This window comes from Schistocerca piceifrons, chromosome 7 (assembly GCF_021461385.2).
Source record: "Schistocerca piceifrons isolate TAMUIC-IGC-003096 chromosome 7, iqSchPice1.1, whole genome shotgun sequence".
NCBI classification, from domain to species: Eukaryota; Metazoa; Arthropoda; class Insecta; order Orthoptera; family Acrididae; genus Schistocerca; species Schistocerca piceifrons.
In genome coordinates, this window is record NC_060144.1 from 454016882 (window position 1) to 454035443 (window position 18562).

At 44.9% G+C, this 18562-nt stretch overlaps 1 protein-coding gene across 3 annotated transcripts in view; it reads right to left on the reverse strand.

Annotated features, from left to right (window-relative positions):
• LOC124804646 (transmembrane protein 131) overlaps window positions 1–18562 on the reverse strand; it is a 382072-nt gene that overhangs the window by 292380 nt on the left and 71130 nt on the right. For all 3 annotated transcript variants that reach the window (XM_047264868.1, XM_047264869.1, XM_047264867.1), the window contains exons 4-5: window positions 16670–16753; window positions 15221–15344 (exon numbers count right to left, since the gene is read on the reverse strand). In XM_047264868.1, coding sequence (XP_047120824.1) covers window positions 15221–15344; window positions 16670–16753 — 208 coding nt within the window. The remainder of the gene's footprint in view (window positions 1–15220; window positions 15345–16669; window positions 16754–18562) is intronic.

The following is an 18562-nucleotide window of genomic DNA, read 5'->3' on the forward strand; positions in this document are numbered from 1 at the left end:
AGGAGAGGGATAGTAGGGTACAGGTGGGGGGAAGAGGAAACAGTGCTGCCTGGCAAAGTAAGCAGAGAACAGAGGTGGAGACAATGCTACCTGCTGCAGCATCGAGAGGAGCAGAGATGGGGAAAGATTAGTGTGTGCAGAGAGCAGTACACAATGAGGGTGAGGGGACATTAGTTGGGAAACTGTTGGGTGGAGTGTGTGGGTACAGTTGGTTACTGTAGGTTGAGGCTGGGATGATTTCAGAAGTGGAGAGTGCATTGTAAAAACAACTCATGCCTGCACGTTTCAGAAAAGCTGGTGGAGGGGGAGACGATCCAGATGGCCCATGTTGTGAAGCAACCACTGAAATCAAGCATGTTACATTCAGCTGCACAGCTGTGTAACAGGATGGTCCACTTTGGCCCCGGGCCACAGTTTGACACTGGCCATTCATCCCAGTGGATAGTTCGTTGCTAGTCATGCCAACATAAAAGGCTGAGCAATGATTGCAACAGAGCTGGTGCACAACATGGCTGGTTTCACAGATGACCCTGCCTCTGATGGGACAGGACAAGCCTGTGAAAGGACTAGAACAGGAAGTGCTGGATGGGTGGATTGGGCAGGTCTTGTATGTGGGTCTTCCACAGGAATATGATCCCTGTGCCGAGGGAGCGGGATTAGGAGTGGCAGAGGATAGAACAAAATGTTGTGGAGGTTGGGTGGGCATCAGAACATCACTTTGGGAGGGGTGGGAAGGATCTTGTGTAGGACGTCCCTCATATCAGGGCATGATGACAGATAATCAAACTCCTGATGAAGGATGCACTTCAACTGTTCCAGTCAGGGGTGGTATTGAGTGATGAGGAGGGTGCTCCTTTGCAGCTGATTCTTGGGGGTGGTGGGGGTATGTTGGGACATAGCACGGGAAATCCATTTGGTGACTACGTCTGGGGAATAGTGCCTCTCTGTGAAGGCCTTTGTAAGACCTTCAGCATACTGAGCAAGGGAGCTGCCTTCACTGTGGATATGCCATCCCCGGATGACTAGGCTGTAGGAGGTGGATTTTTTTGGTGTGGAAGGGATGGCGACTGTCAAAATGCAAATACTGTTGGTGGTTGGCTGGTTGGTTTAAAAGAGGGGGGAGGGACCAAACTGCAAGGTCATCGATCCCTCGTTCCGATTAAAATAATTACACAACGGTGAGAGTAAAATAATCGAGATATACACAATACGGCTGGAAGAAAGGAGAAAACCACAAGAATGATATAAGGGCAACAGATACGAAAATGGACAAAATAGGCCAAGAAAACCACAGAGAGACACAAGAAACATGTAGAAGAGTTCAAAACAAGAGGGCAGATTACCATGGATGGCTGACTATGAGAATAAAAAGGAGAAGCCAGCCACTCTGCAACACATTAAAACCTCCACCCTAAAAGCATTAGGGTGGAGGGCACAGACGGACAAAGGACATGCGCTAAAACTTAGATCAAATGATAAAACCCACCCTCACGAATAAAACGTAAAACTAAAGCTGCTGTTGAGGCATTGTCACACAACACCGAAGGTAGAGTGCTGGGAACGTTTAAAGTCTGCCACAGAGCGGCTAAAAGTGGGCAGTTCAGCAAGAGGTGGATGACCATCATGTGTGAGCCACAGCGACACCAAGGTAGGTCCTCGCGACAGAGGAGGTAACCATGCGTTAGCCACGTATGGCCAATGCGGAGCCAGCACAGGACAACTGATTCCCAGCGAGAGGACTGCACGGAAGGCTTCCACATATTTGTAGTCTCCTTAATTACTCACAGTTTGTTGTGCATACTGTTACATGATTCCATCTCTCCCAAAGCCGAAAAATCCTGCGGCGTAAGACAAACGCAGGTCAGTTTCGGAGATACCCATCACCAAAAGTGATTTCCACTAGCCTGTTTGGCCAGCCTGTTGGCAAGTTCATTGCCTGGGATTCCGACGTGTCCTGGGGTCCACACAAACACCACTGAATGACGGGACTGTTCCAGGGCATAGATGGACTCCTGAATGGATGCTACCAAAGGATGGAAAGGGTAGCATTGGTCGATAGCTTGTAGGCTGCTCAAGGAGTCAGTACATAGGAGAAATGACTCACCAGGGCGTGAGCGGACATGATCAAGAGCATGAGATATGGCCGCCAGCTCTGCAGTGAAAACACTGCAGCCATCTGGCAAGGAATGCTGTTCAATATGTCCTCCATGGACATACGCGAAGCCGAGATGAGCATCAGCCATCGAGCCGCCGGTGTAAACCACTTCATGGCCCTGGTACATGTTGAGAATCGAGTGGAAGTGATAGCGGAGAGACTCAGGGTTAACGGAGTTCATAAGACCATGTGAAAGGTCCAGAAGAATCTGCAGCCTAGGTGTACACCATGGAGGTGTACGTGAATGGACCTCGAGGAGAGGTGGTAATGGGAAGAGCTCCAGTTCAGGCAGATGGGACTGGATGAGAACTGCAATACTAAGCCCTGACCTGGGCCGCCAATGCAGGAGATGAACCGCCGTGGTTGGGAAAATGAGACGCTAATTCAGATATGCAGAACTACGATTGTGTGCAACGTAACTGGCGAGCAGTTGTGCATGCCTAACCTTCAATGGAGGGACTCCGGCCTCCACGAGGACACTGATCACCAGACTTGTTCTAAAAGCTCCAGTTGCTAGGCGAATGCCACAGTGGTGCACTGGGTCGAGTAAACACACTGTAAACCAGACTCCCATAATCAAGGCGAGATTGAACAAGGGCTCTGTAGAGCTGCAGCAGAATAGAGCGATCTGCACCCCAGTTGGTGTTGCTCAGGCAGCGGAGGGCATTGAGGTGCTGCAAGCACTCCCGCTTAAGCTGACGAAGGTGAGGCAGGGTCAATCAGGCATCCAGAACCAGTCCTAAGAATCAATATGTCTCCACACAGTAAGTGGACCATCTTTAAGATAAAGTTCTGAATCTGGATGAATGGTACGCTGCCGACAGAAATGCATGACACACGACTTCGCGGCTGATAACTGGAAGCCGTGTGCTAGAGCCCACGATTGCACCTTGTGAATGGCTCCCTGTAGGCTTCGCTCAGCAACACCAGTACAGAAGGGGCAGTACGAAATACAGAAGTCATCCGCATACAGAGAAGGTGAGACCGACAGCCCTATAGCTGCTGCTAGACTGTTAATAGCCACTAAAAATAGAGAGATACTCAATACAGAGCACTGTGGAACCCATTCTTCTGAATATGAGGGGAGCTATGGGAGGCACCGACTTGGACACGGAAAGTATGGAGCGACAGGAAGTTTTGGATATAAATAGGGAGTGGGCCCAGAGACCCCACTCATACAATGTGGCAACGATATGATGTCGCCAGGTCGTTTTGTGTGCTTTACGTAAGTCAAAAATGACGGCTACCAGATGTTGGCATCTGGAAAAGGCTGTTTGGATGGCAGACTCGAGGGACACAAGATTATCAATGGTAGATTGACCCTGGCGGAAGCCACCCTGACATGGAGCCAGTAGGCCACATGACTCCAGGATCCAATCCAACTGTCGACACACCATACGTTCCAGCAGCTTAAAAAGAAAAGTTGGTGAAGCTGATGGGCCGGTAGCTATCCACATCAAGCAGGTTTTGACCTGGTTCGAGCACCAGAATGATGGCGCTCTCCTGCCATTGCGATAGGAAGACGCTATCGCACCAAACCTGCTTGAAGATGACGAGGATATGTCGCTCATGGTCAGACGAGAGACATTTAATCATCCGACTGTGGATCCGATTCGGTCCAAGAGCTGTGTCAGGACAATGTGCAAGGGTGCTGAAGAGCTCCCACTCTGTAAATGGGGTGTTATAGGGTACACTGTGGCATGTAGTGAACAAGAGGACTTTCCCTTCCATCTGCCGTCTGAGGGGTCGAAAGGCTGGGGGGTAGTTCAATGCAGAGGCTCGAGCATAGTGCTCAGCAAAGTGCTTGGCAATCACGTTTGCGTCAGTAGATAACACACCATTGATGTTAATGCCAGGGACATCTCTTGGGGTCTGGTATCCAAAAAGACATCTGATCTTCGTCCAGACTTGGAATGGTTGACAAGTACATCTCCCAACACTCCTGTTTCAGTCATTTTATAAGCTGATGAACACAGGCACAGAGCCACTTAAAGGCTACTGGGTGCTCTAGGGAAGGGTGCCACTTATGTCGCTGTAGAGCTCGCCGACACTCTAATTGCCTCAGTGACTTACAGCAACCACCAAGGGATTGTATTTCGCCGGGGGCACCCTAAAGAACAAGGGATCGTGTTTTCCACCGCAGAAACAATCGTCGTAGTGACCTACTCATCAACAACATCAATGGCACCATGTGGGGGAGATTCAGCGGTGACAGCAGAGGTGAAGACTTCACATTCTGCCTTGTTTAAAGCCCATCTGGGTAGGCGTCCGTGGCCATGACACCAGGAGTGTGACAGGAAGATGGGGTCACTACCACACAGGTCGTCATGTGCTCTCCAGTGGATATAGATGGGAGAAGGCAGGGCTACAAACTGAGAGATCAATGGCCAAATGTGTGCCATGTGCCACACTGAAATGTGTGGGGGCACCTCTATTTAAGAGGCAGAGGTCGAGTTGTGATAGTAAATTTTCGACCTCCCTACCTTGGCCAATAATCATGGCGCCACTCCACAAGGGGTTATGGGGGGTTAAAATCTCCCAAAAGGAGGAAACGTTTAAGGAGTTGATCGATCAGTGCAGCCAATCGATCAGTGCAGCCAATACGTTCAGGGGTACTGCAACATCTGGAGGAAGATATACACCGCAGACAGTTATTTCCTGCGTCGTCCTTATCCTGACAACCACAGCTTCAAGAGGGGTTTGAAGAGGCAAAGGTTCACTACATACTGAGTTCAGGACATAGACTCAAAGTCCACCCGACACTCTATTATAGTCGATACGGTTCCTGTAATATCCCTTATAGTCACGGAGGGCGGGGCCGCATTGCCGGGAACCAGGTTTCCTGGAGGGCAATGCAGAAAGCAGCTGTAAAGCTTAACAGTTGCCATAGCTCAGCCAGGTGGTGGAAAAAACTGCTGCAATTCCACTGGAGGATTACGTGATCGTGAGACTGGGGAGGCATGAAACACTCAATGAGGCAGTCTATGCCTCAGGGTCACCTGCTGCCACCAGATCGATCCTGTGCAATCAACATTCATTGCGTATGAGGGCCCAGCTGGGTCTAGGTCCTCAGTGGACACCATAATCTCCACCTCATCCTCAGACACAGAGCTTGTAGGTACTGGTGGTGTAGGTGGCATTGCAGTGCCTTGGTTCTTGGACGTTTTTTACTTTTTAGGTTTCTCTCACTGCTCCTTAGGTTTGCTGGCTGGGAGGGTTTCACTGATTCAGTCTCAGGGACTGAGGAGGGTCCTGAAGCCCTAAGACCAGCTACCTATGGTTGTTTCATCCACTGGCGGATGTCAGCTTTGCCACTCGTAGGAACCTGGGAAGGGAGTGACCCAAGGAATCCCTTCCTGATGAGAGGAGTCGAGGAAGACTTACGCTTCTTCAGCTGGGGTGGAGGTAGGAGGGGGAGGGGTGGGGGGCTGTTGCTCCTGAAGTAGGTTGTGCAGGAGCAACAGGAAGGAGGGAAATGCCCCCCACCATCAAGGGGGCAGGTGCAGTCTGACGTCTCTAAGAGCCAATTGTACACAGCAGAACGGAATATGGTAGAACTGTTGTAGCGGTGGCGTAGGTTGATGTCATATGCACAGAATGTATCCTCTCATATTTTCTCTTAGCCTCAGTGCAAGTCAGTCAGTCCAAGGTCTCGTATTCCATTATTTTTCCTTCTTTCTGGAGAATCCTGCAGTCTGGCGAGCAAGGTAACAGGTGCTCTCCGCAGTTGACACAAATGGGAGGTGGGGCACAAGGAGTATTGGGATGTGAAGGACCTCCACAATCCCAACAGGAGATCCTGGAACTACAGTGGGAAGACATATGGGCGAACTTCCAGCACTTAATGCACTGCATCAAGTGAGGGATATATGGCTTTACGTCACAGTGGTAGACAATCAGCTTGACATTCTCGGGTAATGAAGGCACCGGTGTAAAAACCTGATTATTCCTCGGACCCCAATGGATGCACCAGACGAAATGGACTCCTTGCCGATCTAAATTGGCGTGCAGCTCATCGCCAGACTGCAAAAGAAGGTCCCTGTGATATACGATACCCTGGACCATGTTTAAGCTCTTATGGGACATGATGGAAACAGAAACATCCCCCAGCTTGTCACAGGAGATTAGTGCCCGTGACTGAGCAGAGGATGCTGTTTTGAACAAGACTAACCCTGACCACATTTTGGATAAGCACTCCACCTCCACAAACATGTCCTCTAAATGCTTCACAAAAACCTGAGGTTTTACTGACAAGAAAGATTCCCTACGAAGCCTTTCACGATGGAGTCCTTGAATAAAATGTTCTCGGTTTACTTGCTGCGTCAAATTTGGATAAAATCCCGAGCTTTCGATAACTACCTCTGTCATCTTCGTCAGGGGTAAAACTGACTGTCATGGACCGGCGAGGCTTCTGCTTTTATAAGCAGTGGATGGCTTCCCATTGGCTGAATGACGCCACAGTGAAAACGGCACGTACGGAGGTGGCGGCCTCTCTGTCCATAGATTTTGTTTGCGCGCTTTATCCAGCGTTGCTTGCAGCGCCATCCATCACAACAGGCAGAGAACTGCGAGGAATGTAAGCAGTCAAGCTCTGCGCCCTTTCTTTATCAACTGCACGCTTCCATGCATTGCTGAGTGCATATCTGGAGTCTCTGTTGAAATTATTTTCATATAGTCTAATTTCAACTGCTTCCCTGATGACAGAGTCCCAATAGTCTGAAGCGCGAGCAAGTATCCTTGTTTCATTGAATAAAATCTTATGTTTATTTAACAAACTGCGCTCAGCCACTGCTGATTTTTCTAGATACCTGCATTTCAGGTGACGCTGATGTTCCACACAGCGATCAGCAACAGTTCTTATAGATTGGCCCACATAATTTTTGCCACACTCGCAAGAAATGCTGTAAATTTCCAGTACTCTCAGGCCGAGATTATCTTTCACGGGTCGCAACATTTCCTTAATCTTCCTGGGTGTCTGGAAGACTGGTCTGATTCCCTGCTGGCTCAGGACTCTACCTATCTTGCTGGTCGTTGCACCACAGAATGGTAGCCACGCGATGTGTTGGTCCTCTTGATCTGTTCGAAGAGCGTCCTTCCAGGTTTCTTCGCCAGGGTAGATCTGATATCACGATCAGAATATCCATTTTTTCTGAATACCGTCATCAGATCGTTAATCTCTGAGCCAAAATGATCCTTGTCCAAAATAGTCCTTGCTCTGTGTACCAAGGTATTCAGCATAGCTCTCTTCTGAGTCGGGTGGTGAAAACTATGTGCATTTAGATATAAATCTGTATGCATCGGTTTTCTGTACACAGAATGTCCGAGACGTCCATCTGATTTTCGCTCCCACCAGCACATCTAAGGAGGGTAACTCCCTATCCTCCTCCACCTCCACTGTAAATATTATTCTGGTGTATACTATTCAAATGATCAATGAACTGCTGCAGTGCCTCATTGCCATATGGCCATATTAAAAATGTATCGTCAACATACCTGAAGAAGCAGGTTGGACGTAAGGGAGCACTGTTCAACGCTCATCATTCAAAATCCTCCATGAAAAAGTTAGCTAGGGGTTGTGACAGTGGCGAACCCATGACTGTTCCGTCAGTCATTTTGTATTATTTTCCACCATACAAAAAATAGGTGGTCATCAAAGTGTGTCGAAATAACTTAAGTATTTCAGGAGAGAAATGAGCAGCCAACAGTTTTAACATATCTTCCACCGGTACCTTTGTAAACAAAGAGACCACATCTAGGCTGACAATGATGTCATTCGGACCTATCCTCATCTGCTTTATGATGTCAACAAACATTTTTGAGTTATTAATATGATGGCTACAGTGCCCGACTACAGGTGTTAATAATTTGGTTAAGTATTTTGCCAACTGATATGTAGGAGACCCAATAGCACTAACAATAGGTCTCAACAGGACCCCATCCTTATGGACCTTGGGTAGACCTTATAACCTAGGTGACCTTGGTTGTAGGTTCTTGACTAGTTCTTCTGGGAGGCCAGAGTTCTTCAGTAGCTCCCCTGTCTTCCTGCTAAGTGCTGCTGTGGGATCCTGTTTATGAATCCGGTATATGGTATCTTCAAATAATAGGGCCACTTTCTTATGATAGTCGGTAGATTTGAGGATAACTGTGGCATACCCTTTGTCGGATAGTAGCACAACTAACTCTTCATCATTCCCAACGATTTCAATGCCAGTTTCTCCACTCTGCTTACATTGGTCTTAGGAGGCTTGGCTGTTGCTAAAATCCATCTAGTGGCAAGCCTTACCTCATCTGCTGCCTCTTCAGGAAGGTGATGAACCACCTGTTCTACTCCACTGATAATCTCAGCCACTGGTAGCTTTTGTAAGCTGGAGAAAAGTTCAGTCCCTTACTGAGAACCGAGATGATGGCGTCATCAATTTCCTTGTCAGAGAAGTTGATAACAGTGCAATGTACATCGCTGAACCCAGAAATTCCTTTTCCACGGTTAAGGCGCATAAATTTATCAGCCTGTTTTGCTGTAGTCTTGCTTAAATTAGCTCACTGATGTGCAGCCAAGGTCATGTCTATCCATTCCCAGTTTCAAGGTGACAAAACTGCAGACAAAAACAGATGGCAACTATGTAAGGAGCAAGCGTTGGAACCCAGTTTATACCTCGTATGATGTATCCTCTCCCTGACGATCGCATGACTGCTACATATCGGTCAGAAAAATACTTAAACAAGTTATTAGCACCTATAGTCAGACACTGTAGCCATCATATTAATAACTCAAAAATGTTTGTTGACACCATAAAGCAGATGAGGATAGGTCCGAATGACATCGTGATCCACCTAGATGTGGTCTCTTTGTTTACAAAGGTACCAGTGGAAGATACATTCTGTTGGCTGCTCATTTCTCTCCTGAAATACTTAAGTTATTTTGACACATTTTGACGACCACTTATTTTTTGTATTGTGGAAAATATTATGAAATGACTGACAGAACAGCCATGGGTTCGCCACTGCCATAACCTATAGCTAACTTTTTCATGGAGGATTTCGAAGAACGAGTGTTGAACGGTGCTCCCTCACGTCCATCATGCTTCTTCAGGTATGTTAAGGATACATTTTTAATCTGGCCACATGGCAGTGAGTCACTGCAGCAGTTTGTTGATCATTTGAATGGTATACACCAGAACATAAGATTTACAGTGGAGGTGGATAAGGATGGGAAGTTACCCTTCTTAGATGTACAGATGAAGCAAAAATCAGATGGACGTCTCAGACATTCTGTGTGCAGAAAATCGACACATACAGATTTATATCTAAATGCACGTGGTTTTCACCACTCAGCTCAGAAAAAGAGAGCTACGCTGAATACCTTTGTACACAGAGCAAGGACTATTTTGGACAAGGATCATCTCGGCTCCAAGGTTAACCATCTGACGACGGTATTCAGAAAAAATGGATATTCTGATCATGATATCAGAAGGACGCTGCTCGAACAGATCAAGAGGACCAACACATCACACGGCTACCATTCTGCAGTGCAACGACAAGCAAGATCGGTAGATTTCTGAGCCAGCAGGGAATCAGACCAGTCTTCCAGACACCCAGGAAGATTAAGGAAATGTTGCGACCAGTGAAAGATAATCTCGGCCTGAGAGTACCGGGAATTTACAGCATTCCTTGCGAGTGTGACAAAAATTATGTGGGCCAGTCTATAAGAACTGTTGCTGATCACCGTGTGGAACATCAGCGTCACCTGAAATACAGGTAGCTAGAAAAATCAGCAGTGGCTGAGCACAGTTTGTTAAATAAACATAAGATTTTATTCGATGAAACAAGAATACTTGCTCACACTTCTGACTATCGGGACTCTGTCATCGGGGAAGCAGTTGAAATTAGACTATGTGAAAATAATTTCAACAGAGACTCCGGATATGCACTCAGTAATGCATGGAAGTGTGCAGTTCAGTTGATAAAGAAAGAGTGCAGAGGGAGACTTCTTACATTCATCGCAGTTCTCTGCCTGTTGTGATGTATGGCGCTGCAAGCAACGCTGGATAAAGCGCGCAAACAAAATCTATGGACATAGAGGCCGCCACCTCCGTACGCGCCGTTTTCACCGTGATGTCATTCAGCCAATGAGAAGCCATCCACTGCTTGTAAAAGCAGAAGCCTCACTGGTCCACAACAGTCAGTTTTACCCCTGACGAAGATGATGGAGGTAGCCATCGAAAGCTCGGGATTTTATCCAAATTTGACGCGCCAATTAAACCGATAACTTTTTATGCATGAAAGATTCCCCATCAACTCTCGTACATACGAGGTACTGGGGTGAATAAGCTTTGCTCCCATCCTCTGCCTGGGTTCTTCCCATGGTGTGGCCAGGGGTTGGGGGGGGGGGGGGGGGCTGGACGATTTGGGGTTGTATTTCCTAGCACTGAAGTTAAACTTTGATTGCTTAGAGACTGCTGGTCTTTGATCACCAGCATGAGATGACGTACTATGCTTCATGGTGTGTCATCCACCCTGATGCCACCCACACCGACCAGGCACCCTCCCCACGTGCACCACCCAGCTGCAGCAAAGGCCACCTGACAGGATGGCCATTGCTGGAAGTCATGATGCTCCAGGGTGACGGGCATCTACTCCTCGGCATATGTGGAGGAGTTAACTGCGCAGCCATCAGCAGAGCGATCCCTGGGTGATCAGGAGGCTACAACCAACAGGGTATATGGCGGCCCCACCACAACGGACTAGCTACAGTGTTGGATATCAGGCGCAAACAAGCTAAGAAGTCCATTATTGGTGACAGTGCAGAAAAGGATACTGCACAGAGGATGGAGGAAAACGCGCCCAGGAGGGTGACCTCCCCCAACAGCTGGAGAATGAGCAAAAGTGCAGATCCATGCAACAAAGGATGTGAGGGGTCTCAGTGCACAATGGACACTATGCACCATGTAAGGCGCCCTTCCCCAATTGGCTCGCTCTTAGGGAAAATTTTGAAAAATTGAGGTCAAACCCTACAGGGGACCATCACGTAAAGACCGAAATGTGTGAGACTCCTTTTAGTCGCCTCTTAGGACAGGCAGGAATACCTCGGGCCTATTCTGACCCCTGGACCTGCAGGAGGATGTTGGTGGTTGGTGGGTTTAATGTTGAAAAAGGTATGGATGGAACCCTCAGAGAGGAGGTCATCAGTGTGCAGGAAGGTGGTACACTGGATTGAGAAGGACGAAGTGAAGTGCATCGAAGAGAGGGTTTTGAGATAATTTAAAGGATTGAGAACATGGTGTCTTGACCCTGAGTCCAGATCATAAAAATATTGTTTAGTAATAAAGAGATCTGCCTGACTAAATAAAGCAACAAGTTCAGCACACGAGAAAGTGAAGGTAAGACAGATAGAGACAAAAGTTACAATCATTTAACAAACGTACCTAGGCAAAAGATGATGGTGTAGCTGCAAAGAAGCCAAATGAAATGAAAATCTCAAACGGATGAGGCAACTAATTAAGAATACACAATATTTTTAAAAATGATGATATAATACTATACAATATGCTGAATTAAACATATGCAGAACTACCTTCAAGAGGATGTGAAAAAATATAGCGAAAAATGGATTAGAGAAACAAGTGAAACTGGTAAGAGTATGAGGAAGACAAAATATGAACCTGTAATGGGTTGGTACACATTTCAACAGTTCAAATGGCACAGAACGTGAAAATATTATGAAAAAGAAAGTTGCTACTCACCATATAGCAGAGATGCTGAGTCGCAGGTAGGTACAACAAAAATATTTTCACACTTAAAGCTTTCAGCCAAAGGCCTTTGTCAACAATAGACACACACACACACACACACACACACACACATATATATATATATATATATACAAACGCAACTCACACATGACTGCAGTCTCAGGGAACTGAAACCACACTGTGATCAGCAGCAGCAGTGCATGATGGGAGTGGCGACTGGGTGGGGGGAAGGAGGATGCTGGGGTGGAGAGGGGTAGGGACAGTGTGGTGGGGATGCCGGACAGTGAAGTGCTGCAGGGTGGGCGGCAGGCAGGGGAGAGGGTGGGGGACGTAGTGGAAAAGGAGAGAAATAGAGAGGACCACTCCCCGCACTCCAACCTTCTACATGCTTCCTAAAGTCCATAAACTTAACCACCCAGGATGCCCCATTGTGGCCAGTTACTGTGCCCCCACTGAGAGAATCTCAGCTCTCATAGACCAACACCTTCAACCTATTACCTGGAACCTAGCCTCCTATATAAAAGATACCAACCATTCCCTCGGTCGACACTCCACAGTTCCTGTCCCTTTACCACACGGTGCCCTGCTCGTCCTATTGGTGCCACCTGCCTGTACACTAACATTCCCAATGCCCATGGCCTCACCACTATTGAACACTACCTTTTCCAATGCCCGATGGATTCCAAACAACCTCCTTCCTAGTTGCCATGACCAACTATATACTCACCCACAATTACTTCTCCTTTGAAGGCATTACCTACAAACAAATCTGGGGTATGGCTATGGGCACCCGCATGGCACCATCCTACACGAACCTATTCATGGGCCACCTAGAGAAATCCTTCCTAAACACGCACGCAGAACCCTAAACCCCTCACCTGGTTCAGACTCACTGATGACACTTTTGCTATCTGGATCAAAGGTGAGGACACCCTAACCACATTCCTCCAGAACATCAGCAACTTCTCACCCATTTGCTTCACCTGGTCATACTCAACCCAACAAGCCACCTTCCTAGATGTTGACCTCCACCTCAAAGATGCCTACATCAGTATCTCCATCCACATCAAACCTACTAACCACCAGCAATACGTCCACATCGACAGCTGCCACCCATTCCACCCAAGAAGTGCCTCCAGTACAGCTTAGCCACCTGTGGTCGTCACATCTGCAGTGATGAGCAGTCCCTCTCGAAATATACCATGAGTCTCACTGAAGCCTTCACTGACTATAATTATCCTCCCAACCTTGTACAAACACAAATCTCCCATGCCTTATATTTCCAGTCTCCCACAGACTCCCAAAGCCCCACTGTCCGGCCACAGAGGAGCATTTCACTCATACCTCAGTACCACCCAGGACTGGAGCAACTGAATTACATTCTCCACCAGGGTTCTCATTACCTCTCGTCGTGCCCTGAAATGAGAAATGTCCTGCCCACTATCCTTCCCACCCTCCCATAGTGGTATTCTGCCGTCCACCAAACCTACACAATATACTCGTCCATCCTGACACAAACCTGCTCCCAATTCCTTACTTCATGGCTCATACCCCTGTAATAGACCTAGATGCAAGACCTCTCCCATGCATCCTCCCACCACCACCTATTCCAGCCCAGTCACTAATATCTCCTGTCTCATCAAAGGCAGGGCTACCTGTGAAACCAGTCATGTGCTCTACAAGCTAAGCTGCAACCACTGTGCTGCATTCTATGTAGACATGACAAGCAACAAGATGTCTGTCCACATGAATGGCCACCGACAAACTAAGGCCAAGAAACAACTGGACCACTCTGTTGCTGAACATGCTGCCAAACATGATATTCTTCATTTCAATGACTGGTTCACTGCCTGTGCCATATGGATCCTTCCCACCAACACCAGCTTTTCTGAATTGCACAGGTGGGAACTCTCCCTGCAATACGTCCTACGTTTCCGTAACCCTCCTGGCCTCAATCTTCGTTAGTTGCTGTCCTCACCCATCCAGCCCCTTACCTGCTCCCACTCCAGCACTACACAGCCGTCATTCCACCACCACACACAGACTTTTTATTTATTTTATTTCTCTCTATTTCTCTCCTTTTCTGCTACATCCCTTCCCCCTCCCCACCCCTCCCCTGCCTGCCACCCAACCTGCAGCACTTCACTGTCCGCCATCCCCACCATACTATCCCTACCCCTCCCCACCCCAGCCACCCCCTTCCCCCCACCAAGTCGCCACTCCCATCATGTTCTGGTGCTGCTGTTCGCAGTGTGGTTTCAGTTGCCTGAGACTGCAGTCATGTTTGTGAGTTGCGTTTGCACAAGTATGTGTGCCTATTGTTGACAAAGGCCATTGGCCGAAAGCTTTAAGTGTGAAAATATTTTTGTTGTGCCTATCTGCAACTCGGCATCTCCACTATATGCAAGTAGCAAACTTTCATTCTCATAATATTGTTACATTCCATCCTGGATTTTCAACAGTAAATAAAAAGATTGAGAAAATATTACAAATAATCCAAGATTTCTTTAAAAAACTGTGTAGTTAAAGATATGAATCAGAAACACACTTAATAATGAAAATAATACAATCTGGAAAATGCCGGATAGGAAGCCACTTGAGAAATGAAAAAACAAGAGTCATCTGGAGATGATGACATTACAACAGCTGCGGCGCAAAATGGACCTGTAAAATTATTTTCAGATTGTCTGAGCACTAAATCAATACCCCAAAAGTGAAATAACATTTCATTTATCTACTTCACAAGAAAGGGGACAGGCAATACACAAAGAAGTTTAAATTTATCAACATCCTCTCTGTAATATACAACATGGCCACTAAAATTGCCAGCAACCACACAGAGAAAAACACTGGATTTTAATCAGGCAATGAAAGATGCTGGCTTTAAAATAGGATACAAAACAAATGTACACCATCTGCAAGTTGACACTATACAAATGAGTTACACAGTTAACAAAAAAATGTATGAGTGTATTTTCCTATATTAGTTCCTAACTTACACTTTTATGCTTCAGTAAGTTTAAGCTAAACACAGACAAGTAAAAACTGCAGCTACTGTGATGTGAGATGGTTGGGAAACATCTGCTTCTGGGTTAAAAATATGACATGATTGTGAAACTGAAGCAGAGTTGATCAGCTATTGCATGGGAAACACACATCAAACCTTTAGCGCAGATGAATGTTTTCTTCCATTTTTAAATCCTGCTCTCCGTGCTTTTATTTTAGCAGATCAGAAAGTTGTATGTCACCCTGCTTAATATATAATGACTTGCAAATTTTCAGTATTCCTTAAAATTAAAGATTCTAAAATTCTTACCTTGTCCTCAAAAAATGAACTATGAAAATGGACAGTATTTCCAGATATTGAAGACATGTGTATTGTTTTATTGTTATTTACATTAAAAAGAGTGACTTTTTCATGATGTGGAATTCCCAGATACCTGCATCAGAAATAGAAAAAAAAGTCTGTTAACATGGATAATTTTTTTAATGCGCACTGTGTTGAATAAAATCAATATTTAAGTACGGAAAATTTTTTTAAACAACAGTGTTTTGAATAAAATTATTGTTTGAAGTAAAATTCACATTTCATACTTTACTAACACATTACACTGAAAATTACCTTAACACAACAATGACAAAAACACATTTCAGTACATCTCCATTGAAGAGTACGAGGATTGATGGACCCATTCATCTCAATATAACTTGCTTCCACAAAAGAAATCACAATTAAAAATAATAACCCTAGTTTTCAAGCCTCTGTGATATCACTTTCCTCACTCATATACACCAAAAGTTTTTTCCACTGCTTTCTCATAAAGAGTGTAATACATCTCTAAGAAAACTGTCACACTGGATAAAGTAATTAACCTCTTCGGCTTTATATGAAATTTGTTCTATCACTATAAATGTGGGAGAGTGATAAGAAAAGCAGATGTCATAATTAAGTTTTTTTCTTTCTTTCTCTTTTTTTTAAAAAAAAATATTCATAATTTATTTCAAACGCGTGCAATGAAACAAATTCCTCACTTTTTGCAATAACAGAAAGTAACAGAACTCTTTCCAGCAAAGATATCATCCATGGCAACAAAAAAGGGTACAGTAATACACTGTGAGGTATGATAAGCCCTCTGTTCTTCTAGGAGTGTAGTACTCATAATGAACAATGATGCCTCAGTGTGTTCGTGCAAAATAGTACGAACAGCAAGTGGATAACTGTAAAGGTTCATTTACTTCTTGATATGACAGGCATAGTCTCCCTCCTTCAATTTTTTTAGTACTGCAACATTATTATTACTTAATGATGAAAGAGGTCGATGTAAGGAAGTCTCTACAAGGCTACAGATACACTCCCCTGAGCTGAATACAGTACACAGGTGAGGACAGTCTTCTTCAAGCACCATAGACATCATCCCACATCAGTGATTTCCCATCAGCTCTCAAGAAAAAGCGGTTTTCTTTTTCAAATGAGAACTCTCTATGACTACTGCTAACTGAAACAATGCACCCAAGATCTGGGCTGTAGTGCATGTGTAGAAATTTGCAACCATATAATGGAAGATGATGTGATGTGTCAGTCAGAGCTTCAAATTGCAAGAATTCCCTGGTACTCTTTGTAAAAGCCCTGCACACCTATGACCAAATCTATTCAATATTTGTAATCCATTAAATGCATCATTTCCCTTAAATGATACAGAAAAATGGCAAAAAATAATACTTTTTAAACTTTCACACTAATCTACATTTATTGTTTTCCACAAACCTCTGTTTAAAATCCAAATGTGGTGGTTCAAACTTCAAGTGCAACTGAGAACTATAAATAGAACGTTCATCTAAAGTGGGAACCCTGAAATTAAAAGAAGAACAAATATGTTACATATATACACATTACCAACATATATTGTATAGTTAAATAAATAAGAAGCAAAGTCAAAGTCATTTATCTTCAAAAATTCTTATTTGTGTAACAGAATGCTGCTGCCCTGATATCCAACAATTAACAATAAATAATGAATGGAACAAATAAAAAAAATTAAATAAATGGTGTATCACCAGCAATAATATTTCACTGTACATTAATACAGTTTGATTGTGTATGCCTAAAAGCATACTAAGGCTGCACTAACACATAAACAACACATCAAGAAAAGTACAGCACAAATTAGTAATAAGTCATAAAAACAAATGATGAGTTCCTGTATTTTGGTCACTTGGCGACAATGAATGGCTGGATTCCAATAAAAATAAGGAAGAGAGTTATTTTAGTGAATTAAATAGTTCAAAAAACTGCATTTAGTAACTCCACTTTAGTGACACTCACTGGTATCATTACCATTGTTACCATACAATGAAGTTATTGATTGTGTCTTGCCGCTGGCGTACTTTACATACAACCTGAATCTCTTAGGAAATTCCATGATGGGATATCAACCTTATTAGGAAAAGGATAGACTGGTACACACTGTTAAGATGACCCACTGAGTTGTAGACAGGCACAAAAAAAAAAGACTGTTACACATTATAGTCTTTGGCCAAAGTCTTCTTCAGCAAAGAAAACACACACATTCCCGTTGAGAGGTGGGGTGTGGGAGAAAAAACGGGGAGCAGAAAAGGAGAGGAGCAGGGAAAAGTAAAGAATGGACAGCTGCCCTGGCAGAGGGTGGCACATTATGAGAGTGAGGTGACATGAAAAAGTATAGTACTTGGAAGGAGATTATTACTTTATTTCTAATAAAATTATTCGCCATATTTTTTGATCACACCTTGTATTTCTATGTTCATGTAGTCTTGCAGACAACAAAGAAGCACATGAGAAGCGTCAGGATTTAGCAGCTCCAAACTCCCCACTCACAGCAGTTTCTAATCACTCGACAATTGTTGGTAGGTTGGTTGATTGGCAGTTAAGGAACTAACCAGTGAGTGCATCAGTCCCTCAGTTAAGAGGCTTCACCTGTAGTTAGTGATGTCAGCAAGAAATTTGATCAAATTATGAAAGTATCTAGAAGTTGTGAGGGTGCCTTGAAAGCAATACTGATGCAAGATCTATGAAATAAGTTAAAGAGAAGTAGAAGTATATGGTTCAGGCCAGTATGTCTGTCGGAGCAGATGAGGGGTCTCTCATGGCGCATCTGTGGTGAGAGAAACCCCATCTGCATATACTCTACCCCCTTCCCCTACCACAACCAACCCAAATTAAGCTCGAAGGCAGTTACGGAGCACAGAATATTTCCTAGCTGAGGGAATCATAATAGTAGAAGTGAGATGGCCAAAAATGTAATGATTATCTGCTGCACCCAAGTAAAAGAATAATGTGAGGGAAATAATCATGCCAGTAGGTGGGTGGGGCCAAGCGAGTGTCCTTATGGGCTCTGCACATGACGGGGGCTGTCCCACCCTCAATCTGTTACAAAGTAATGAAGAGGGAAACAGCAGCCACTATTCCTCATAGTACTGCTAAAAGGGAAAATGGGGTAGCCACTATTCATCATAGTACTACTGCTAGAAGGGAAAATAGGGTATGTCAGCTAAATGGGGCTAATCACACCTGAAAGCAATTAAAACAGAGTAAAAGAGGGATGACTAAGGCAGGAAGACATTGAAGCAATTCAGAGACATGCTGCTAAATTTGCTACCAATAGATTCTGTCAGCATGCAA